Here is a 26,767-nt window from a genome sequence, read left to right on the forward strand (position 1 = left end):
AGCTTTGAATAGACAGACCTTTGTTGGCAAAGTAATGTCTCTGCTTTTTAATATGCTGTCTAGGTTGGACATAGCTTTTCTTCCAAGGAGAAAGCATCTTTTAATTTCATGGCTGCAGTCACCATCTGCAGTTATTTTGGAGCCCCAAAAGATAAAGTCTCTCACTGTTTCCATTGTTTCCCTATCTATTTGCCATGAAGTGATGGGACCGGATGCCATGATCTTAGTTTACTGAATGTTGAGTTTAAGCCCACTTTTTCACTTTCCTCTTTCATTTTCATCAAGAGGCTCTTTAGTTCTTCACTTTCTGTCATAATGGTGGTGTCATCTGCATATCCGAGGTTATTGATATTTCTCCCGGCAATCTTGATTCCACCTTGTGCTCCATCCAGCCTGGCATTTTATATGATGTACTCTCCATATAAGTTAAATAAGCAGGGTGACAATATGCAGCCTTGATGTACTCCTTTCCCTATTTGGAACCAGTCTGTTGTTCCATGTCCAGTTCTAACTGTTGCTTCTTGACCTGCATAGATATTTCTCATGAGGCAGATCAGGTGGTCCAGTATTCACATCTCTTTAAGAATTTACCGCCGTTTGTTGTGATCCACACAGTCAGAGGTTTTGGCATAATCAATAAAGCAGAAGTATGTTTTTTCTGGAACTCTCTTGCTTTTTGGAAATACTTCTAGTAAGACTCATTTTTTAAAACTATAGTTGATCTACAATATTACTTTAGTTTCAGGTGTACAACATGATGATTCAACATTTTAATGACTATACTCAATTTAAAGTTATTAAAAAATAATGGCTATATTTACCTGTGCTGTACAACATATCCTTGTTGCTTATTTAATTTATACATAGCAGTTTGTGTCTCCTAATCCCTTACCTATATCTTACCCCACCTTCCCTCTCTCCACAATAACTAGTTTCTGCTCTATATCTGTGAGTCCATTTCTGTTTAGTTATATTCATTCATTAAAAAAATGTTTAGATTCTACATATAAGTGATCTCATACCTTCTGTCTGACTTATTTCATTAAGCATTATATTCTCTAGGTCCATCCATGTTGCTGCAAATGACAGAATTTCCTTTTTTATAGCTAAGTAATATTCCACTCTGGGCGTCCCAGGTTGTTCAGGACTAAAGAAATTGCCTCCCAATGTAGGAGACGCATAGACTTGGGTTCAGTCCCTTAGTCGGGAAGATCCCCTAGAGGAAGAAATGGCAACCCACTCTAGTACTCTTGCCTGAAAAATCAATGGACAGAGGAGCATGGTGGGCTATAGGCCACAGGGTCGCAAAAAATCAGACATGACTGAGTGACTGAGCTCTGCACAGCAATATTCTGTTTTATGTATGTCACATCTTTATCCATTCACTGTCCATGGACATAGGTTGTTTCTGTATCTTGGCTACTGTAAATAGTGCTGCTATGCACATTGGGGTGTGTGTATATTTTTGAAGTAGTGTTTTCATTTTGGGGGGATATATAATCAGGAGTGGAATTGCTGGGTATATATGGTATGTATCTATATATACTATTCATATGGTAGTTCTATTTTAAAATTTTTGAAAAACCTCCATACTGTTCTGCATGGTGTCTGCACCAATTTACATTCCCACCAACAGTATATACAGGTTCCCTTTTCTCCATATCCTCGACAATATTTGTTATTTGTAGATTACTTGATGATAACAAATCTGATGGATGTGGAGTGATATTTCATTGTGTTTTTGATTTGCATTTCTCTGATGATAAGCAATGCTAAGATTTTAAGCAGTATGGTCTGTGTCAATGTGTAATTTTTTTCATCAGTACCCTGCAGTCTGAGGTTGGTGAGGTGGTCTTGGAAGGGAAGGAGTTCTATACAGTCCAACTTTTTAATAGCAAAAAGAATAATTTTCAAATTGAATACTAGATGAAAAATTCCTTTGTTGTATTTTTACTGATACTTCCAATGTCATACTACAAAAAAATCTCCAACCTAAGGTTTTGCTGTTTAATCATTTCGCTAGGTTCACAATAGGTCAGAATTCTGATAAGTCATATAGGAATAAGAAACTTCAGTGAGCCAAGACTAAGGGTTCATAAAATGAAGATGGCTCTGCTGCTGGAGGCATACATATTGCTCTCAAACAGAATATTCAGAGAGTGAATAGTGATGGTACATGTGGTTCTAGAACACTGTGTCAGCAACATGATTATGGGGAAACATGTAGAAACATTAACAGAACCATTTTTAAATGAGAAAAATGAGTAGTTGTCTTAGGATATAGATCAAGGAGATTATTGAATATTTTTTAAAAGAATTATATCTGTCCAACTCTTTAACATTGTCTATATTCAGATAATCAGATCCCATTGAGACAGAAGGGAAGAGGGCAGGGTGCAACCCTTAAAGAATGACACAGCCATTGTGAAAAGCTGGATACAACAAAACCTGATTAGAATCGATTAGGCCCAGGATGGCGGAATGTTCAACTTTCAGTGGAACTTGAGCCTCCTGATATGCTCACTGTAATACATTTGTTGCTATTCAGTAGCTCAGTCATGTCTGACTCTCTGTGGCCCCATGGAGACTGCAGCACATCAGGCTTCCCTGTCCTTCACCATCTCCTGGAATTTGCTCAAACTCATGTTCATTGAGTCAGTGATGCCATCTAACCATCACATCCTCTTTTCCTCCTGCCCTCAATCTTTCCCAGCATCAGGTTCTTTTCTAATGAGTCAGTTCTTCACATCAGGAGGCCAAAGTTTTCAGCTTCAGCACCAGTGAATATTCAGGGTTGATTTTCTTTAGGATTGAGTGGTTTGATCTCCGTGCTGTCCAAGGGATTGTCAAGAGTCTTCTCCAATACCACAGTTCAAAAGCATCAATTCTTTGGTGCTCAGCTTTCTTTATGGTTCAACTCGCACATCTGTACATGACTACTAGGAAAACCATAGCTTTAACCATATGGACCTTTATCAGCAAAGTAATGACTATGCTGTCTAGGTTTGTCATAGTTTTTCTGCCAAGGAGCAAGCGTCCTTTAATTTCATGGCTGTCCTCAATGATTTTGGAGTTCAAGAAAATTAAGTCTGTCACTGTTTCCATTGTTTCCCCACCTATTTGCCATGAAGTGATAGAACTACATGCCATGGTCTTAGTTTTTTGAATGCTGAGTTTTAAGCCAGCTTTTTCACTCTCCTCTTTCACCTTCATCAAGAGGCTCTTTAGTTCATCTCCACTTTCTGCCATAAGGGTGGTGTCATCTGCGTATTTGAGGTTATTGATATTTCTCCTGGCAATCTTGATTTCAGCTTGTGCTCCATCCAGCCTGGCATTCTGCATGATGTACTCTGCCTAGAAGTTAAACAAGTAGGATGACAATATAGAGCCTTGACATACTCCTTTCCCAATTTTGAACCAGTCAGTTGTTTCATGTCCAGTTCTAACTGCTGCTTCTTGACCTGTATACAGGTTTCTCAGGAAGAAGGTAAGGTGGTCTGGTATTCCTATAACCTTAAGAATTTTCCACAGTTTGTTGTGATCCACACAGTCAAAGGCTTTAGTATCGTCAATGAAGCAGAAGTAGATGTTTTTCTGGAATTCCCTTGCTTTTTCTATGATCCAATGGATATCGGCAATTTGATCTCTGGTTCCTCTGCCTTTTCTGAATCCAACTTGTACATCTGGAAGTTCTCAGTTCATGTAATGTTGAAGCCAGGCTTGAAGGATTTTGAGCATTATCTTGCTAGCATGTGAGATGAGTGCAGTTGTGCAGTAGTTTCAACATTCTTTGGCATTGCCCTTCTTGGGATTGGAATGAAAACTGAAGTTTTCCAGTCCTGTGGCCACTGCTGAGTTTTCCAAATTGACTAGCATACTGAGTGCAGCACTTTAACAGCATCATCTTTTAGGATTTGAAATAGTTCAGCTAGAATCATATCACCTTCACTACCTTTGTGGACATACATAAGTTCATATCTCATATCTATGTAATCACAACCTAGACTAAGTCAAATTTCTTGCCTTCCATAAAGCCCCACATTCCTCTTCTCAGCCTAGTATTACAAAGCAATTAAAAAGTAGATAGGACTTCCCTGGTGGACCAGTGGTTAAGAATCCACCTGTCGATGCAGGGGATAAGCATTCGATTCCTGGTTCGGGAAAATTCCACGTCCCATGGAGCAACTAACCCTGGGAGCCACAACTACTGGAGCTCCACACCCGGTACCCAGCCCCGCACCCTGAGAAGTCACTACAATGAGAAGTCTCTACAATGAGAAGTCACTGCAATGAGAAGTCTCTGCAATGAGAAACTCGAGCACCACAATGAAGTACAGCACTTGCTCGCCATACCTAGAAAAAACTTGTGAACAGCAACAAAGACCCAGGACAGTTCAGTTCAGTTCAGTCGCTCAGTCGTGTCTGACTCTGCGACCCCATGGACTGCAGCACACCAGGCCTCCCCGTCCATCACCAACTCCTGGAGTTTACTCAGACTCATATCCATCGAGTCAGTGATGCCATTCAACCATCTCATCCTCTGTTGTCCCCTTCTCAACCCACCTTCAATCTTTCCCAGCATCAGGGTCTTTTTCAGTGAGTCAGTTCTTCACATCAGGTGGCCAAAGGATTGGAGTTTCAGCTTCAACATCAGTCCTTCCAATGAATATTCAGGACTGATTCCCTTTAGGATGGACTGGTTGGAGCTCCTTGCAGTACAAGGGACTCTCAAGAGTCTTCTCCAACACCACAGTTCAAAAGTATCAGTTCTTTGGCACTCAGCTTTCTTTAGAGTCCAACTCTCACATCCATACATGACTACTGGAAAAACCATAGCTTTGACTAGATGGACCTTTGTTGGCAGGACCCAGGATAGCCAAAAATAAATAAGTAAATACCATTTTTTAAAAAAGTGAATTTAGAGACTTCTCTGGTGGTTCAGTAGTTAAAACGCCATGCTTCCTCTGCAGTGGGCATGGGTATCAAGCCTGATTGGGGAAATAAGATCCCACATGCTGGAAGGCCAGGAATGAAAAAAGAAAAATAGCTGAATTTAACAGAGAAAATGAAGATTACTCTTGTACTAGGAACTGCATTTAGTTATGAGGAAGAGACCCCACAAAACAGTGCTTTAAAACAACTTAGTGGTTTTCTAATTTTTTCTCTCTCATGTAAAAAAGGATCCACATGGTAGGGAGGCTCCACAGAGCCTAGCTTTCTTCTTTCTGTTCAGCTACTCCTGGCCTTGAGCTCTCCTCCCTGTTGTCAAAACAGAGCTCCTGACTCCACCCAGGTGTGGTGACCACACTCCCAGCAAAAGAGGGCGAAGGTGAGGAGCAAAAGGCACCTCCCGCTGAGTCAGCCCCCTTCACAAGCTTCTTCGACCAGAGGACCTCTGATTAAACCTCGTTGTTTAAACGTCTGTGGGATACTTAGATCATCTAGGGGACAAACCCAATATAAAATCCAATTTTATTAGGAAGTGCCAACTACAAATTGCCACTTGCCATGGGCACTTGCCTTCTACCTCTACAAGGATTAAATCACGGGCAGCTGTAGCTGCTGACCTTCAACACCTCCTGAAAGGAGTTCAGGGTAAAGATAAGGAGTGAGGCACTCTGTGCTTGGGGAGGTGGTGGGGGGAAGGAAGAGAGGGGAGGAGAGGAACTGGCAGGACAGGTCTTCAGATAGTTAGATATTTTCAGGAGCTGATTTTATGAGCCCAATTCCTATATCTCCTCATATCTAGAAAACCACTAAAAATCCTTCATGGTGATGTCTATTCCTCATGACTAGCAGAAAACTTCATGATACTAGCAGAAACCTTCTGCAAATATGTGCTTGATTGTTAGTATTCACCCTTCACCAAAATCACATTTATAATGACTTTCTCCCTCCTGCCTCTTTGGAAGAGTTTCTCAGAGCTATCTTAGGTGCTGTCTCCCAGGCTGCAGTCCTCATTTTGTCCCAAAGAAAATTTAACTCACAACTCTCAAGTTGTGCCTTTTTTTAAAAGTGGACTAAAGAAAGGAAAGATGGATATTGGTTAGTCGGCAAGCAGTCTCAGCCACACTGAAGGTCACAAACTGCTCCTGGGAATGACCCTTCTTGAAAATGCCACTTGGGTTACAGCAGATGAAAGTGATCTAAAGACATCTCACAACGGGTAAAGAGATCTGAAGTAAACACTCTTACCGTTTCTGCCAAATAGTCAAGCATTTGGGAAAGAAAAAAATCTGGTGAGGTGGTGCTTGAAAATATTTTGCCAAAAAAAAAAAAAAATGTAATTAACGGTAAACTTCACTATTCTTAAGAAGAAATATATGGGGAAAATCGTAAGGGTAAAATTTAAAGGGTTTGTCCAAGACCACACAAATAACTAAAAAAATTTGTTAGTACTATGTATATTCATTTATTAGGGCCCACACATGGAAATCTGCCCATTTCCAAATTGTAACTTTGTTTATTCCTTTATTTTTATTGAATATAGTTCTCCTGTGCAATGCAGTAGGACTTTACTGTTTTGTAACTGTTATAAGCTTTGTTTTAAGCTAAGAATATATTTTTAAGAAACAACTGGAGGACTTCCCTGGTGGTCCAGTGACTAAGAATTCGCCTGCCAATGCAGGGGACACAAGTTCAATCCCTGGTCCAGGAATATTACTCAACTAAGCCCATGCACCACAAGTACTGAAGACTGCCCTCCAGAGTCCATGGTCTGCAACAAGAGAAGCCACCGCAATGAGAAGCCCGAGCACCGCAGCTAGAGAGTAGTCCCCATGCACTGTAACGAGGAGAGTTGAGAGCCTGGATTTTTCAGTGATGGTAAGATCCGGAGAAGCTGTGGTGAAGTGGAGAAAAAACTCCACACTAATTTTGGATTTACATAGCTGGAAAAACAAACAACAACAAAACAGAAAAGGGAATTCCCTTGTAATCCAGCAGTTACGACTCCACACTTACCCTGCGAGAGCCCCGAGTTAAACAAATAAATAGATTTTAAAAATGAAAGAACTGGAATGGGATTAAAGTCCATGGTGGCACAATCCCTCATTCGCAATTATGAATTCTCTAAATCTTTGAAAACTGAAGGCTTCCTCAAAAGTTGCAGTCAGTTTGGTGACAAAAGCTGACCCAAAATGATATGGGGATACTTACGGTCTGTCTTTACTCCATTTCGTATAACTGATCATGTAGTTCAGTACAATGTATTATTATATTTGATTATGGGATGATTATGATAATGCATCATATTATTATTTTTAAATTATTGTAAAAAATCTGAATTCCAAAACATATTTTTCTTCCCCACACAGTTCTGAGTGGTAAAGATCTTAAAATTTGCATTACCTAATTGGTTCACAATTTGATTTGTTTATAGAGTTTCCCAAACTATGGAAGCTCATTTAAAGGATTACGTATCATTGATTTGACTTGCTTCTGCAATTTCTAAGTCTTAGAATCTAAGAAATTGAATGTACTATTTCTGCTCATGTGTACATAGGATTTGGTTTGCTAACAATCAGTAAATTAAAAAAAAAAAACACTATTTTTAGTCCAGGTATATGATTTAAATTCTAGCTTTAATAATGCTTTGCCTCATTTGTTTAAAAAAAAAAAGTGTTAATTGAGCTTTGTTCAACCGATATGATGTGAAGTTCTTTGAATAAAAAAATACCAGAATCGACACTACTGAAGAGAAGCACAAAACTAAAACAAACAGTTGCCTGAATTCTTCCTTTTGATTTTATTAGTAATGTGTATGGTCTTAGATATTTGTTTCTCACTCATATTTATGTATGCCATGAGCCATAATCAGTGCTGTCCCAATGGAGATGAAATATACTTTTTTAAAGTACAATACCGAAACACTGTGATGCAGCTATGGTTTGGGGGGATTTTTTTTTTTTTTTTTTTTGGCCATGCCATATGTCTTGAGGAATCTTAGTTCCCCAACCAGGGATCGAACCCAGGTCCCCTGCAGTGGAAGTGTGGAGTCCTAACCACTGAACCACCAGGGAATTCTCTGTTTTGTTGTTGCTTGTTCATTTGTTTTTGCAGCTATGTAAGTTCAAAATTATTAGTAGCATGGAGTTTTTTTCTCCACTTCACCACGAGTTCTCTGAATTTTACCATCACTGAAACCTCCAAACTCAAATTCCAGCATTTTAGTCTCTGAATAAAATTCACTCCTTCCGTAACTTTCAAACTTCGGTAGCATGTTACTACGTTTCTGGCTTTTGAGGTCATTTTCCCTTTCTCTCAATATGCTGCAGGGGTATCGGCCTCATTTTACTTCCTAGAATACTCCAAGTCCCATTCTGCCTCAGGGCCTTTGCACTTGCTACAACCACTTCCTGGTCTGCTATTTCTCTCATATTTTTCGACTTTGGCCCCTTCTCATCCTTCAAGTCTAGCACCAATGCTATGTGCTTAGAAATAACTTTCCTTAGCCCCTTCTCTACGTCTTTCCCTCCCTGTTATTCTGGAAGACTGCACTTTATTTCTTGGTGGCAATTATAATTTGCAATTATAGGTTTTTAAATTATAAAAAAATCATATTTGAAAATTATAAAAAATTTATTTTTATATTGCTTGTTTCTCTGTCTTCCCACAAGACTGTGAGCTTCATGAAGGAGAGTAACTTCCTGTTTGTCCATTAATATGTACGTAGCAAGGAGCATCATGTGTATGTAGCAATGTGTATGTAGCAAGGAGCACCCTAAGATCTCAAGAGCTATTTGAATAAACAGTGTGAGAATTATTTACCCAAAGTCTTTCGGTGATAATTTTCCCAAAACATCTCACTCTACATTTTACCTTTACCAAAACAAAAGATGTTCAACTCATGTATATCATGAATATGGTCTCAAAAATTCTGAAGAAATTCTGTCAAAAATTCTGAAGAAATTCTGTGGTAGGTAAGTATATAACTTAGACTATGCATGTTATGGAAAATGCACAGAATATTCCCATCTATAGATAATAAAAGTATATATGTATATGCCCATCCATATATGCATATGTGGATGTATAACTATATGGATGTATACATATATGAATCTTCGTGTATATATAATGATGGGGTAAGGGTTGGGAGAGAAAAACTCGGGGCTGGGGAGGTGATAAGATAAAATAGTAGATAGTGAAAGTGACCCCTAGCAATTTTTTTCTGTTGAAAGGAAAACTGCTCAAAAATGTATCAAGAATTTTACCCTACTCTCTTCATTAGATGACTTCTTAAGGATGTTTTCCTAATTATAAATCATATGTCATTGAAATGTGCTCTCATCAGATGACTACTGATGAGATTACAAAATAAAACATTCACTCTAAAAAGACATCCCGATTTAACCAATAAATTATATGGCCACCCTAGCTATAGCTCTTTTCCAAGAATGTCACCTCTAAAACGCCAAACGCGAAGAAATCCCAGACCGCGGGGAGAGGCGGGGGTGGGGCGGAGGGCGGCTCGTGGGGAGGGTGTGTAGAATAGAGGCACTTGCTCACTGCTTTCTTCACTCGATTTCTTTAAACCCTGTGCTACCCTTGGCTCACCAGAAATTTCCCTGGCAAAGAATTTTATACTGAATGTGTTCAATTAACACATGTATGCGGTATTTGACATATTTCCATATTTGCTGACATTTGTGGCTTTACATTTGCAATCAATCATACTGTAGCGTTCATTTAACGTTCACCCTTTTTTTTTAAGTTTTCGACTTCGTTTTTATTTAAAAGCCCAGTTGCAACCACCAAATACCTGACTCAGCTCACAGCTAGACACAGCATCAAATTTCCCAGCCCACTTAATTTGAAAGCCTGCCAAGATAGGTGAAAGACCTTATAAATATGTAAAACAGGAAGTTCAAATTACAGTCAAGTAAATCTCTAGTGATTGATGTTCTTTTCAAAACAATTTTTTAAAAAAACTAATAAAAAGCAGCACATTTTAAAGACATCCCCCCCATCCAAGGCTTCATCCGAGTTCAGCCTGGACAATGTACTTTTAGTACTGTATTTATTTTGGATTTTTACCACTTCCTGGAGGCCTGGAGGAGCCACAGTGGGAGGATCCAAAAAAACTCAGTACCACAGCCATTTTGTTTGTAAGGCAGGCTGGTAGGATTCTATCAGTCAGCAAAGGTTTCTGAAACAATTTTTTAAGAAGGAGAAAAAAAGTACGCATGCCTATTGTTTGTAACGTAGCCGCTAAAATCATTATTTCATTTGCATTTTCTGCACAAAAGGAAGTAGTAGTGCTAACCCATTCTATTTTTTTTTTTTTTTCCCAAGGAGTGAAAGCTCCCTGACCTGTAGACGACGTGAATTCGGTGCAAGGCTTCTTTAGATACCTTTGGGATGTTCAATTTTAAAAAATGTTTTGGTGGGGATCATTTTTCACTGGCCACACTGGTATCCAAAGGAGACCACGACGTTGGTGAATGACAAGCTGCTTAAGAAAAGCGTGCTCGTCCTTAAAAACAAAAAACAAACAAACAAACAAAAAACACATTGCAAGAAATAAAGAGTGTGGCTGGAGATATCAAAGGGGGCATTTTCCCGAGCTCGCGGGCAGTCGTGGGCGCTATTGTTTTGCAATGTCACTTGGTAGCGAGCTTCAGACTTTGTCGTTTGGGTGGCTGTGTTTTTAAAAGCCCAGTGTAAAATGGCACTCACACTGCATTTTTTTCCGAGCTGCAGGAGGCGGGGGGAGCGGGGGATAGTGCAGACTGTAGGGACGCTGGCCGCCCAGCCAATCAGAGCCCGCCTGCTTGCCATCGCAAAGTTGTTAACCCCAGAGTCTTCTGGCTGCCGCTGCCTGCTCTGCTTTTAATCTTCGTGGATATTTCTCCGATTTTTTTCCCAAACGCCCACAGATCCTGGGGAAGTCACCCCATGCAGCCACCGATCATGGAAGAAAGTCTGACTTTTTCTTTACCAGATATTTTAAAGATGTTGGAAGATCCATACGCTGACTGGAGGCTGTTGTTTCTAGGGACACAAGTATCCAGCCTATATTGTTACAATTCTTTTTCCAGAACTGGCTTCTTCTTTGCCTCCACTAATGGTAAGTTTGTCATTTTACAACATTTATGCCATTACATCTTTGACTGAGCCGCCAGCTAAAAAAGGATTTTCATTGTGTTTCTTCTCACAAAACCAGTCTTGGTGTTTTCCTTTAGCTTTGATCTCTGCACATTTCCACCTAATCTTATCTGGTTAATTTTTACCAAAAGAAAAAAAAAATTTTTTTAACCTCATGATTAAAGCAAAATATTTATAATGTAAATTATACTTTAATTACTGTGAGCTAAAGGGAACTCAGCTATCTCAAGATGGACTTGTTTTGTGCCAGCAATGTTGGTAATGCCAAATATGTGCATATCCTCTTTATAAAAATTATGTATTACCTAATTTGTCCAGGACTAAATGATCAGCAGGCAAACTATAGATGTAGTTTGGTTTGGTGTGAAATGGGCCTATTGTAGTTTTCTTGATGGATTGCTTAGATACAAACTACAGAAAAGCTGCCCTTGGTATAATGAAGGTGGAGATTGACATAACCGGGTTTATATTAAGTTATGGCTGTTACTAAATAGTGGATCTTTTATTTGCTGATCAGATCAAAACTTGTATTCCATGTTAGTAGTTCTCTGAGGCTCCTCATTAGATAATCTTTGCAGATCTAGCTTGTTTTCTCCAAAAAGGTACATTTGGGAGACATTTTGTAATTTTTGGCATTTTTCTAATTTTTTTTTTTTTCTATTTGCACACGGTGGGAGATCTTTTTTGTTTTGCATTGATCTGTGTTGGTGGCGCTGTAGCTCTCCTCAACAATTTATGTCAGTTTCACTAAAAGAAAAAAGGAGGAAAAAAAAAAAAGAGGTGGGGCAACATTTGATCTATTATCTCCTCTCTTTATTTCCTTAAAGAAAGTTTGATTTGGTCGAAGAAAATTATTCAGTTGTATTGTTTTAATGTTTTCTGTGAACTGTGAACTATGGGTGAGAAGAGACACGTCGTCATAACCCGTCCAGGGAGCAGCAGGCCAAGCATGCAGTTTGCAGTTCTGTTTTATCTGATCTGATCTGATCATCTCTAGATCAAAATTTTTTTCAATAATAAGCTGTCAGTTTACCCTATCTTTCCTCAGTAACATTTTGTATTTTTCTTCTATTACAATATCATCCATCCAATGTCTTCAATTTAACAAAATGTTTTGAGTTTTAGTTCACTGAATGTTGTAAAAGTTGAATTTCATTTTGAACCTAGGGATTTCTTAGATAACTATTCTAAGTTTCTTCTGGGGATTTTCTAGGAGTTTGACATATAATAATGCTTACATTGTTGTTTGTTTTATTTTGAAGTGATACTTCAGTTGAATTTATGTATATCCTTGAGCAAATATTTTAGATTGAGATAATTTTTTAAGAATATGGATACAACTGCTTTTAACTTTAAAAATATTGGTATTCATATATCTAAGTGCAGGGTAAATCTTTTCCATCTTTGTTCTTGTTGAGAGTTATATGATTAGAGAATATAGGATTTTAGGCCCAAAGCCTCCTAAGAACAAAAATGTGTATTACGATATGACATAGTTTTTACTGGTCTCTGTGAAAATTTTAGATATTTATGAAGATAGTAAGTATGTCCTTAGTTGAAAAAGAATATGGGGGTAAAAAAAAAAGCAATTGTACCGTAAAACAAATTATTTTGCTAAGTAAAACAAAAACAACTGAGATAGTATCCTAGACCACCTTTTCATATGATTGAATAGATGATTTCTTTAGAGAGTAAACATTTTTAGAGTTATAAAGTATCTTTTTCTTCACTTTGAAATATGTAAGTGCTCATTTCACTAATCATTAAAATTTTCAAGTAAAAGAATGTGTGAAAATGACTAGGAATAGAATTTCTGATTTTTGTGTCTCATATTTACTTATCAGTGTTAGATCCTTTCCTTGAACTTAAAAAATAATTATAAATTATGCCTATATTTTGTTTCTACTCTGCTATAAAAATTTGAAAATGTTCACTGTAACATTTTATCTCATCATAAAATTTCAATCTTCCCATCAAGATTGGTTTTGACATTATAGATTATTTATAGAGTGAAATACTGCAGGTGTAAGTATATTCTCTAACCCTCTGATTGTGCTGGAGAGTTTAGTTCTCTGAAGTTAATCTACTGAATAAAATATACTTCCCACTATGTTTATTGCTAAAATATTCTGTTATTCAGCTGGTGACTTTGTTCATTGAATTTGTGAAAACTAAAAATATTTATCTAATGAAGCCCCCCTTTCAAAAACAAACTGATTCTGTGAAGTCCATATGTAGCTATGCAATGTTCTTTGTTCTCCTATATCATCGACTATTACATCATTGATTATGAGTAACCATTATAGTTGCATCTTCACTTTTTAAAATCTTCCATAGATATTTATGTTAAAGATATTCTTCTATCTATGACTCTTACATCACTAAATAAGGAGATTTAAATCTGTGAGGCAAAAACAATTCATTGTTTTATATTATTCTCCATTTTTACATCCACCTTGTGCTTCATGTTCACTCTTGATTCTTCAGACCTTTTTTTATTGACATTTTGTAGGCATTTAGTTTATGAATTTAGTGAGACTATGATTAGAACGATTGTAATAAACTATGTTTTATCCTGAAAAATCTTATTTATTAAATGTAGTATGTAGGGAACTAACTCAGTTTTTCATAGTAACAGTTGCTAGATCATGAACAATAAAGAATTTTTTTAATCTTGAAATGTCATTTCAGTCAACAATTACACACTTATTTTTTTCTGGCACACCTTTTTATCAGAGACAGTAGTAAGTAGCAAAATTGACTATGTTAAAATATCATTATCATTTTTTCTCACCCTGTTTCATCCCTCTGATGGAGGGGAGGGGTCAATGAGTAGTGAAATGGCCAAAAACCAGTTTGCAGAAAGAAGAAATAAATGATGCCAAAGAAACAGAAGATCTGTAAATCAAATTCTAAACAATAAACCTCCTAAATATGGACTTGAAATTATGAGTTTGGTCAATAATGGAAATAAACTGAAAATTTTATTAAGACTTATTGTAGTGAACCCACATAATTTCCTAATTTATTCATTTGTATTCATTAGTATTGCTAAAGATTGGGAAAATTTTCAGGTCAGCAAACCTGTTAGGAAAAATGCAGTAACAAAGGGAAGAAGCATTAACAGTGATATAAAGATGACATCATAAAATGCTGAAAACATTAGCCAGAACCAATCTAATATAACATGGAATAAACTTTTTTAGAAGAATGAAAATTAGCTAAAAATTTTGCTCTCTGAAAACCAAGTGGAAGACAGACTTGAAATTGTTTATATTTCTAATTCCACCCTCTTTTTGTGTGTACTTACCTCTTCTTTTTCTCAGACATATCATTACATGTTTTGCAAAGGAAAAGACAGGGAAAGACAAGAGATCAAATGGGTGTTTGTGTTATGACTTTGTTTTTTATCTTTCTGAAAAGATTCTCAAATGGAAACTCTAAAGGGAAGGAAAACAAAGATAAATGATTTTAAGAAAAAGATGAAAGGAGTGGCCTTTATACTTGATTTATTCAACATTTATTTCTATTTAGGGGTTTGTTCTATATTTTCTTCCTGTTAAATGCTACTGTGCTAAAATGCTGGGATACAGTATTAAGACAAAGAGGCAAGGATTCCTGCCCTCAGGGAGTTTACAGTCCAATATGGTTCAACATTTTAAGAATTCTTAAATCTAAGACCTTAGATGTGGGAGGTCCCCATCTGAGAATAAGGGTGAAATAATATTTCTGGGGTAAAGCTTTTTTTTTTTTTAATAAATCTACATAGGGTTTAACAAGTGTCCTTCTGTTCTTCTATTGAAGGACCATTATTTGGGACACATTGAAGGGAAAATAGCCCTCAGATTTTAGATATAGCCCTAATGTAGATGGTTAGCTAATGCAAATTACTACTGCAAAGTGAAAAATAAAACATTAACTTATTTGCTTGAAAAGAGGAGAGGATCATTTTGGTAGTAGGAATTTTGGGTGTGTCCTTGTGAGGTCCATTTAATGAAAACTTTTTTTTTTTAATGTGTAAAGCCTCATTTTGTACATTTTGCTCTCATTCTCATGAAATAAATGTCAATGTCTATAACAATTGTGAAATGAAGCAGGGAAATACAATTTCAGTGTTAAAGGATTACATTAGAATGAAAATGTGTTTTTTTTAATTGTCTTGAAATAATTCTAAGGGTATTTACATGACAAACATTTTTATAATAACCATTTGTATTTTAATTTATGAAGGTAATATAATTAAACGTGTAGTTAGTGGTTAATTAGTGAAGCACATCAGATACGGAACCAGGAAAGTAAGACTGCTGTTATATACAGATGAATTGGAAGGGAAGGAACTATTCATTAAGAACTCTCTTTGTGTGGTTTAAGGTGATCTCCAGAATGAAGTCAGCAAATTATTTTATCATACAGCCAATTAAAATACTATCTAAATGTATTATATCATATAGTTTGCTTTTGTACTAACATAGGATCCTATGTAAAAAAAATGAGGACACATTATTTCAACTAAATTAATAATGAAGAGTCAAGTCATTTCTAGTTTGGTTCAATAGCTCAACAATATTATCAAGTTCCTTGGTAGTTTCCATTCTTTTACATTGCCATAATGTCAGCAATGTCTCTCCTCATAGTCACAAGATGGCTGCTGCATCTCCAGGCATCATATCCTGATACTACAATTTCCAGAGTTTCTCTTAAGCATCTTCTTAGAAGGGAAAAAATTCTTTCCCAGAGGCCCACAGCAAACTGCTTCTTACAGTTCTTTGACCAGGTTTGTAGGAAATGCTCATACCTCAACCGTGTCTCTGGGAGATTGAAGTTACCCTAATTGGTTTAGCCAGGGAGGAGCTCTTAAAAAGGTGAATACCTGCCTAGTTTCCAGTGCTCAGTGTGGCTAGCTCCCATTTGCTTTGTGTAAACTTTAACTGCTTTGTAAAAACATTCTTCAATGATAAAACCTGTTTTCATAGAAACCAGACTGGTCACGGATGCTGCTAATTTAGAAAAATAAGCATTTAATGAGAGCTTTCTATTTTCTAGCCTTTAGGATAAATGCTACCTGTATTAAATAGCTCCTTAAATCCTCAAACAAACTTTGGAGATAGAATAATTATTATACCCATTTTATAAATGAGCAAACTAAGCTTAGAGAGGTTTGGCCCAGGTTACAGTAAATGAAAAAGCCGGAGTTTGAACCTGGGAGGTCTGAAATCAGAACCTGGACTTCCAACTGTCACATTGGATATTTCTAAATTTATCTTCTGTAGATTGACATATAGTAAATATTTATTTATTTACCTGGTTGTGCCGGTCCTAGTTGTGGCATATAGGATTTAACTCCCTGACCAGGGATTCAACCTGGACCTCCTGTATGGGGAGCACAGAGTTTCAGCCAGTGGACCAGCAGGAAAGTCCCCAGATTGGCATATTTTAAGTAAACTGTATGATATTCCTATTTAAATGAGTCCTCTAGTGAATAATTTTATAAATCTAATAATCTTTTCTTAACATGAGCAGTGCTTACCTACTTTATCGGTTGTACACATCTGAATTTTTGTATGTTAGATTTGCTGAAGATACATGCACCATGTCTCATCTCTTTAGGAGCAGCTCAGAAATTCTTTTAGAAGTTACATTTCTAAAATTAAAAAAAAAGAAAAGAAGTTGCAATTCTATCAGGAAAAGAAAAAAAAAAGATCAGAGAGTAGAGATGCAGGAAAGCTTTGCTGAAGTGAGTAAATTCGTGATTCATAACACTAGGTCAAAAGAGAATATTGGCTTCTATTTCATAACTTACAAGGTACATTTATATACAAAATATTTCCACCTTTTCCATCTTTGGGATATAGGGAAGTTTACCCCTCTGGGACATTTTTGGGGGATTCAATGTAGCCTAGATCAGTGGACCTCAAACTTGAGGGTGCCCCACCTAACATACAGGTGGCTGGGCCCACACCTGGAGTTCCTGGATCAGTGGGTCTGGGGTGGGGCCTAAGAAGTGGAAGCCTCCAGATGCTGCTGGTCAAAGGATCACCTTTTGAGACTTTGCTCTAGAGAATCAGAGGGTACCTGCCATGGAAAATATTTTGGCTTTGAAATATGCCAAACTTTAAAGGATATAATTTAATAATTGGCAAATATGTGAGTAAATACATGTGCAGGATTGAATAGGTGGTCAGGATAGTCTCCTTAAGAGTAGAGCAATGACTTGAAGGAGGAATCATCTTAATGTTTCAGCATGAGCATCACATTTGAGATTATTTTTCCAGTAACTCCTATTTGTGTGTATTTTTAACTTAAAAAAAATAGTAATCCATAATTTACAAATTATTTTTAAAGGCAAGTAAAAATAGAACTGAGTTGTGCTCAGTAGCAAGTTACATATGAAAAAGACTTCTGTATCTGCATCATTTTGCTGGGTTTTCTCAAGATTTTATCCTGCCACCCACTAAAGCCCCACGTTCATTAAAAGGACACGGTTTTGATGAGACTGGGAAAGAGAGGCCATCATGCCAGTGACCTATATTTAGCTCTGAAACTCAGGCTACTGCCCCAATCCACTGGAAACTCTCCATCCTCCTAAGACAGAGGTCACAACCGCCAGCTGAAAAACACTCTCAAGTGCCAACGAGCCAAGAGTTTAATTGCTTCACTGCTTTGAGACTTAAAAAATTTAGTTCTGAAAGCTTTTGCTCATTTTTCACTAAAGTATAAAGTCCAAGAAACAAACCTCCAACATAAATCAGTAAAAAAAAAAAAAAAAAAAATCAGTGAATTCAATGTTCTTAGCATTCTCAGAAGCCTGAGTAAGCACTGAGTTATCCTTTCATCCCTTGGAGACCCCATGAAGAAGCTGGGATGAAGTACTCGAAGAGGCAGGTCTGGACTGTTTTCATCCATTTCATAAACCATCACTCAACACCTAGGTAATAATAGACTCAGATCATTTAAAATGGTCTAAATCTGCCAGAACTGTGCTGTCCAGGATGGCAGTCACTAGCCATTTGTGGCTATGTAGATTTAAATTTGAATTAATTAAAATGAAACATTCAGTAGCTGCACCTGGCTGTTGGTTACCATGTTGGACATCTAATTTGTGGAACGCTTCTTAGTTCAGGTTGCTGTAACAGAATACCATAAACTGGGTGGCTTATACACAACAGAAATTTATTTCTCACAGTTCTAGAAGCTAGGACATCTAAGATCAAGTGAAAGTAAAAAGTGTTAGTTGCTCAGTTTTGTCTGACTCTTTGCAACCCCATGGACTAAAGCCCACCAGGCTCCTCTGTCCACGGGATTCTCCAGGCAAAAATACTGGAGTGTGTAGCCATTCCCTTCTCCAGGGGATCTTCCTGACCCAGGGATCAAACACAGGTCTCCTGCATTGTAGGTGGATTCTTTACCAAAATCAAGGTACCAGCAAATTCTGTGTCTAGTGAAGGTCCACTTCCTGGTTTGTAGCTGTGTCCTCACACAGTGGATGGAGTAAGGGAGCTCTTTAGAATCTCTTTTACAAAGGTGCTAATCCCTTTCATGAGGGCTCCACCCTCATGACCTAATCACCCCCGAAAAACCCCACCTCCAAATACCATCACATCTGGGGCTAGGATTTCAGTGTATTAATTTGGAGGCTGGGGGATATAAACATTCAGTCTGTAGCAGTGTCCATAATCGCAGAAAGTTCTGTTGGAACTTCAGACCACAGTAAGCTCACACTGTGGACTAGTGCTTCTTAACTCTGTCTGCACTTAGAATCACCCCAAAACTTATAAATTAAATGCCTGTGCCCTATCCTCAGAGGTTCTAGCTGACCTGAGTGGAATCTGAGCATAATATTTTCTAAAAACTCTCCGTGGGGTTCTAACATGCTGCTGGAGTTGCGGGTTGCTGAGTGACTCTGTGGAACAAAGCCCCTAAACCAGATACTGGGGCTACCAGTAGATAGTGTTGCTACTACTGATCCCAGTCTTTCAAAAGCTACAGTCATCTAGGAAGGGAGGAAGGTTCAGACTGAAAGAATAATTGGACAGTTAAACCAGTTCTGTCCACATGTGCTGACTGCCTAATGAATACCAACTTCAGTTGGAAGAAAAGCAGTCCAGCTGCCACTCTTCAATTAGAGGTTACCTGATGCCCTCAAGAGTAAGTCTTGTATATTGAAAGACTATTCTGAAATCGTTATTTAAAAATAATATGAAATGTATTGAAGTTACATACCCAAAGGTAGTTCTTCCTTATGTTTTTAAATTTACCTTACAAATCTTGCAAATTTTAAAACTTGGTCTCATTTATGGCATTATTTAATTAAAAACCTCCCAACTTTTTATATACATTTTACCTTTACTACATCCGATTGCTTTCTCTGGTACTTTAGCAGGCATTTTCAAGAAGTTAAGAAGGTCTTCTTATCCATCTCATAAATTTAACTTTTAAGTTTATTTATTTTTAAAATTTTAGATACACTGTGTCTTCCTTGCAGCGCATGGGCTTAGCTGCTTGTGGCATGTGGGATCCTAGTTCCCCAACCGGGGATCGAACCCAATTCCCCTGCATTGGAAGGCAGATTCTTAACTGCTGGATCACTAGGGGAGCCCCTCATACATTTAACTTTTAAATATGGTGATTCTTAAGTTGTCTTTAATGTTTCAGTGCTGCATATAACTTAGTAGGAATTCTATTTGAAAGTGTACTAAGCTGACCTCTTACTCCAAATGTTGTGAAACAACAATTACATAGATTTAAAAACATGTCTGTACTTATTCTAACTCTTTCTGAAGTTAAAAGATTCTTACCTACTAAGAAAAGTTATATCCTACCAAAAAATTAGAGTGTTGCCTTCTTCAGTTTATTTTTTTTGTCTACTGAAGTTTCTTGATGAGCACAGGTTTTGATTACAACACAATTAGATCCCTGTCTGAGGCACTGTGACATAATGAGCCTATTTATGTTCACTGTATCCAAAAAAAAAAAGTATTCTCAAAGCCTATTTTCCTGAGATATTGTCATATCTTTACCTTTTTTTCAGTCAAGTTAGAATTGTTGGTCCCCACACAAGTGGCTACATCAATTGACAAGTATTTGGATTCTGCATTTCTTAATCTTTTAGAATATATATAACTGTCCTTGAGAGACCTTTGAATTTGGCAGACTACTATAGTCCTTCATGTTATGCCCTGTAAGACAATCAGCTCTTGCAGATATTAACAGATAATTAATTGACACAATCTCTCTCATGGCTTTTGTCTATGTGGTCACAATTTCTAAGGTAATTCTTTTAACAGTTTTTTTTTTTTTAACTTCCAGATAGCTCACTAGAAGCCTCTCCATACACATTTCTGTTGAAGACATCACAAGAACATTTTAAATACACATTTCTTTTGTTTTCACTGTGCATGCGGGATCTTAGTTCCCCAAATAGGGGTTGAACCCATGTCCCCTGCAGTGGAAGCAGAGTCTTAACCACTGGATCACCACTTCCCCACTGGGGAAGTCCCTAAATATCCAGCTTTGACAGGTCTGAATTCCTTGATCAGCTCTTTATTATGCCTTTAACCTTCGGCCTGTTACCTGATTGTCCAGACCCCCAGTTTCCACTTCTGTGAATCAAAGTGATATTACCTACCCACCTGACTGCTATGAGATTTGCATTTAAAGCACCTAGAATAATGCCTGACATGACAAAAGCACTGAGTTCATTTTTTCACAGATACCTCTGATTTCAGGGATCAAAACTGGCCTTACATTCTGTGATGGGAATGAAAACATTCACCTCACCCAGGTGTATAAAGTTGTTGCTGTATTAGAGAGGCTCCTCTAATCATCCTCCCCATGTCCTTTATGAAGTCGATAAGTCAGTCAGTTGCTCCAGTAATTAAGGTTCCTCTGTTGACTGCTTTTCACTCATTAAATAAATGCTTATTGAGCTTCTACTACGTTAAAAAATTGGATGGAACCTGACAGGATTACAGGGAGAGCAGAAGCGAAGCATTTGGGAATTGGAGGAAACTTCATGGAGCGAGTACTTTTGACCAGAGCTTGGAAGGTCGGTGGGCTTTCAACAGGTAGAAATTGAGAGGAGACATTCAGGTAAAGAAAGTAGTGTGAACACAAGCAAAGAGGAGAGAAAACACCGTGGCACTGGGAATACGAGCTAGAAGTCTAGCGTGGGTAGAGAGTAAGCTGTGATGTGCGGGAGCTAGAGGCTAGGGGGTGGGGGAAGAGACCTCTGATGGTACCTTGAAACCTGCACGGGGAGGACTTGGAATCCCAGGCTTGGGAATCGGGATGTCGGTCATTACCCATCAGTTCAAAAACTTATAAGTGGCCTGGAAATGGCAATGGGATAAATAGGAAAGAACTACCTCTTTGTTAATAGACATCTGTTTACCCATTAGCCTGGTAGAGGAAAACTCCAGTGGCTCTAACCAGATTAAATTTTGATGGGAAGAGTGAAAAAGATTGAAAGTTTGGGACAATTTTCAGTCAAGTGTGGACACTGGGCAGCAGGGGGCAGCATAAGGGCACTGAAGAGTTGAAAGAATGCATAAGGGATTTATTTGCTTGTTTACTATTTCTTGACAACTGTGAGTTTATAAGGCTACATCTATTGATAATAACTTAATGTTCTTTTCCCCCAAATGAATAGAAATTTAAAGAGAAAACAAGAAAAATAACAGGCTGGCTAGTGGCAGAATGACATTGCTGTTCATTTGAGAGCATAAACATAGACAGTTGTCTATATATTATTTGGGCTTCCTTTGTAGCTCAGCTGGTAAGAATCGTTGTATTATTTCCTTTCAAATGCATAAGAACTCAGAATTTTGTATAAAATGTAAAAGTATACATTTCGGGATTTCCCTGGTGGTCCACTGGCTAAGATTCCGTGCTCCCAATGCAGGAGGCCTGGGTTTGAAGAATCCCTGATCAGGGAACTAGATCTCACATGCTGCAAGTAAGATCTGGTACAGCCAAATATATAATATATTTTTTTAAAGTATACATTTCAATTGGAAACACGCCTTTATAAGACTCTTTAAGACTGCATTTTTTTGGAAGCACGCTTGTTCAGCTATACTACATTAAAGGAACTAGTGAAACAGTGGGGAAAATCTGGAGAATAAAATTTGAGTTAAATAAGGAATAGAAATTTTAATGTACAGTCTATTTTACATGCCAAATATGTGGAATTTCAAATTTTGGATTTTCGTGATTATAAAAATTTTACTTAAAAAACTATTTTTTCTATTATATCTTAAATTCAAGAATAACCACACTAAATTTCATAAGATTTTCCTTCCATAATTCACCTCATACTAACCTTTCTTAAAATTCCAATGGTTGGTGATATTAAGAATGGAAAATTAGAGGGAAGGCGGTGGGGTGGGGGAAGGACCGGGCAGGACCCAAAAAAAAAAAAGAATGGAAAATTGGAAGGACTTCCCCAGTAGGCCAGTGATTAAAATTCCGTGCTGCCAGTGGAAGGGGCTTGGGTTCCATCCCTGGTCAGGGAACTATGATCCCATGTGCCATGTGGCGGGGCCCAAAAAAAACCCAGAAAATTGGAATTTCCAGGTAGATTCTTTTTCAGCTCTGGAATTTTCCATTGCACTCAAGAGAGAATCCCCCTCTCTCTCTCACATGTGTGAGGAAGATGGTATCACACTTCTTCACACACTGCGGGAGGAACATTCTCTCTGTTCTTTCATGATCCTCTCCTTGTCCCTCATAGCGTTTAGGAGGTCGTGACCCCTGGGTAGGGCCTTCACCTGCTGCTCTTGGCTCCCTCGGTTCACCTTGTCGTGTATGCGTCTTTCCATGTACAGCCATAACACCTTTTATTTGTCACCTTAATAGCCACATAAATTACTTAACAAAAATTTTTATTGAAGTACAATATACTTGATTTACAATGTGTTAATTTCTGTTGTAAAGCAAAGTGATTCCATTTCCATATATATATGTGTGTGTGTGTATATATATATATATATATATATACACACATTATTTTTCAAATATTCTTTTCCATTATGATCATTGGATATTGAATATAGTTCTCAGCTATACAGTATATGTTGTTGTTATTCCATTCTACATATAATAGTTTACATCTGCTAAACCCAAACTCTCATTTCATCCTTCTGCCAATCCCCTCCCCCTTGGCAATTACAAGTCTGTTCTCTATGTATGTTTCTATTTAAAAAATAGGTTCATCTGTCATATTTGAGATTCCACTTATAAGTGATAGCACATGGTGTTTGTCTTTCTGACTTACTTAGTATGTGAATCTCTAGTTGCATCCATGTCATTGCAAATGGCATTTCATTCTTTTTTATGGCTGAATAATATTCCATTATATATATATATACACACCACATCTTCTTTATCCATTAATCTGTTGATGGACATTTAGATTGTTTCCACATCCTGGCTATTGTAAATAGTGTTGCTATGAATATAGGGTTACATGTGTCCTTTTGAATTAGAGTTTTGTCTGGATATATGCCCAGGAATGGGATTGCAGAATCATATGGTAATCCTATTTTTAGGTGTTTGAGAAACCTCCATACTGTTCTCAAACAGTGGCTACACCAACTTACATTCCCACCAACAGTGTAGGAGGGTTCCCTTTTCTCTACATCCTCTGCAACATGTGTTATTTATAGAGTTTTTAAATGAATAGCCACATAAATTGATGGCTGACTATTCCATGATTGTTAAATACTGATTTCCAACTTTATTATGGAAAATCTGAAATGATGAATAAACTTTTGGTTTAAGATAGTTAACCTGAAAATTAGTTCTTAAGTATCATGAAAAGAGATGGAAATAAACTACTTTGTGAAGTAAATTTATGACACATTTCCTGTATATTTTATTCAACTCATTTGTAAATCTGAAAATAAAATGATATAAAATTATTTTAAATGTTCCTTTCAAAACAGGATATTCCAGAATACACCCACAAGACATACCACCCTATTTGCTTTTATAGGAATTAAGTTCATTAAGGGCAATAACATTTTTTCTTTTGTATCTCCTGTGGTTCATAATACAATGCTTGCACAGAGATGGGGCCCAATAAATGAAACAATGTCAGAAAAACTTATACTATGTAAAGCCTATTTTTTTTTCACTTTGATTGTAATTGCTTTCCAGTGTTGTATTAGTTTCTGCTATACAGCAAAGTGAATCACTTATACATATTCATGTTGTTGTTCAGTCACCCAGTCATGTCCAACTCTTTGCAACCCCACGGACTGCAGCACGCCAGTTTCCCTGTCCCTCACCATCTCCCGGAGTTTGCCCAAGTTCGTGTTCATTGCATCAGTGATGCCGTCCAGCCATCTCATCCTCTGATGCCCTCTTTTTTTTTATATCCCTCTCATTTGGATTCCCTTCCCATTTAGGTCTCCACAGAGCGCTGAGTAGAGGTCCCTGTGAGATACAGCAGGTTCTCATTAGTTAATCTGTTTTATACATAGTAGTGTGATATGTCAATTCCAATTTCTCAAGGTTATCCCACACATAACCTTTTCTTTTTAATCTTTTAAAAAATTATTTATTTATTTGTTTGGCTACACTGGGTCTTTAGCTGCAGCATATGGGATCTAGTTCCCTGACCAGGGATTGAAAACCTGGACCCCCTGCACTGGGAGCGTAGAGTCTTAGCCCAGGAACCACCAGGGAAGTCCTCACACATAACCTAGTTTTTTGATGCAAGATTTAAAGGTACTCTTGGTACTTTCATCATACTTTTCAAATTGTTAAATTGGTTAAATTGTTACTATTATTGTTCTTCTTGTTGCTATTTGGTATTTTCTCTCAGTGTTTGGATAATAATACTGTGTTATTTTCTTAGTTTATTACATAGAAATTGTCTGCACTTTTCCAGTGAGAATATTAGACTGGTCGCAGATTTTTTATTTTGTTGTTCAGTCACTCCATGGTGTCCAGCTCTTTGCAACCCCATGGACTGCAGGACACCAGGCTTCCCTGTCCTTCACTTTCTCCTTGAGTTTCCTGGAACTCAGGTTTATTGAGTTGGTGATGCCATCCAATCATCTCATACTCTGTTGCCCACTTCTCCTCCGGCCCTCAATCTTTTCCAGCATCAGGGTCTTGCCAGTGAATCAGCTCTTCGCATCAGGTGGCCAAAGTATTGGAGCTTCAGCAGCAGCATCAGTCTTTCCAGTGAATAGTCAGGGTTGATTTAATTTAGGATTGAACTGGTTTGACCTTGCTGTCCAGGAGACTCTCAATATTCTTCTCCAGCACCAGAGTTCAAAAGCATCAATTCTGCACTCAGCCTTTTTAATGGTCCAACTCTCACATCATGATCCAACTCTCACATCTGTACATGACTACTGGAAAAACCATAGTTTTCACTGTATGGATCTTTGTAGGCAAAGTGATGTCTCTGCTTTTTAATATCCTGTCTAGATTGGACATAGTTCTTCCAAGGAGCAAGTGTCTTAATTTCATGGCTGCAGTCACTGTCCACAGTGATTTTGGAGCCCAAGAAAATAAAGTCTATCACTTTTTCCATTCCCCCCCACCACCCCATCTATTTGCCATGAAGTGATGGGACTGGATACCATGATCTTACTTTTTTGAATGTTGCATTTTAAGTCAGCTTTTTCATCCTCTTCTTTCACCTTCATCAAGAGGCTCTTTAGTTCCTCTTCACTTTCAGCCATTAGAATGGTGTCATCTGCATATCTGAGATTATTGATATTTCTCCCTGCAATCTTGATTCCAGCTTGAGCTTCATCCAGCCCAGCATTTCGCATGATGTACTCTGCGTAGAAGTTAAATAAGCAGAGTGATAATTTCCAATCTTGACGTACTCCTTTCCTGATTTGGAAGCAGTCTATTGTTCCATGTCCTGTTCTAACTGTTGCTTTTTGACCTACATACAGGTTTCTGAGAAGCAGGTCAGGTGGTCTGGTATTCCCATCTCTTTTAAGAATTTTCCACAGTTTGTTGTGATCCCCACAGTCTTTGATTACCAAACTTAATTATTTTGACCTTTTCTGCTTTAGTTTTTGTTTCAGTTTGTATCTTTTTTTTTTCATATTAATTATGAATCTTTATTTTTCAGTTTTAATGGTTTTATATTTCAGTTTTTATATTTGTATGCTATGTGGATTTCTCAGCTCACATTTGACCATACAATGCAAGACTAGGGCTTCCTAGGTGGCTCACTGCTAAAGAACCTGCCTGCCAATGTAGGAGATATGGGTTTGATTCCTGGGTTGGGAAGATTCCCTGGAAAAGGAAATGGCAACCCACTCCAGTATTCTTGCCTGGGAAATCCCATGGACAGAGAAGTCTGGCAGGCTACAGTCCATGGGGTGGCAAAGAGTCGGTTACAACTTAGCAACTATACCAAAAACAATGGCAAGACTACTTCTACTAAACATCCTTTAAAAACTTTTTGCTTAATCATCAATTATTACTAATTATAGTGTAACATATATACTATAACATAACATAACTGGGTCTTAGTTGTGGCACACAGGATCTTTAGTTAGCATACAAACTCTTTTCTATGGCATGTGGGATCTAGTTCCCCAACTAGGAATTGAACCCAGGCACCCTGCATTGGGAATGTGGAGTCTTAGCCACTGGACCACCAGGGAAATCCCACAGTATA

The 26,767-nt window shown here is 37.7% G+C and overlaps 1 protein-coding gene across 1 annotated transcript in view; it reads left to right on the top strand.

Annotated features, from left to right (window-relative positions):
* Positions 1-10,786: 10,786 nt before the first annotated feature.
* Positions 10,787-26,767, top strand: part of EPC1 (enhancer of polycomb homolog 1) — a 95,152-nt gene continuing 79,171 nt past the window's right edge. The window contains exon 1 of the mRNA XM_061126326.1: positions 10,787-11,071. Coding sequence (XP_060982309.1) covers positions 11,069-11,071 — 3 coding nt within the window. The 5' untranslated portion in view covers positions 10,787-11,068. The remainder of the gene's footprint in view (positions 11,072-26,767) is intronic.

The sequence above is a fragment of the Dama dama genome, chromosome 23, assembly GCF_033118175.1.
Source record: "Dama dama isolate Ldn47 chromosome 23, ASM3311817v1, whole genome shotgun sequence".
Lineage (NCBI taxonomy): Eukaryota > Metazoa > Chordata > Mammalia > Artiodactyla > Cervidae > Dama > Dama dama.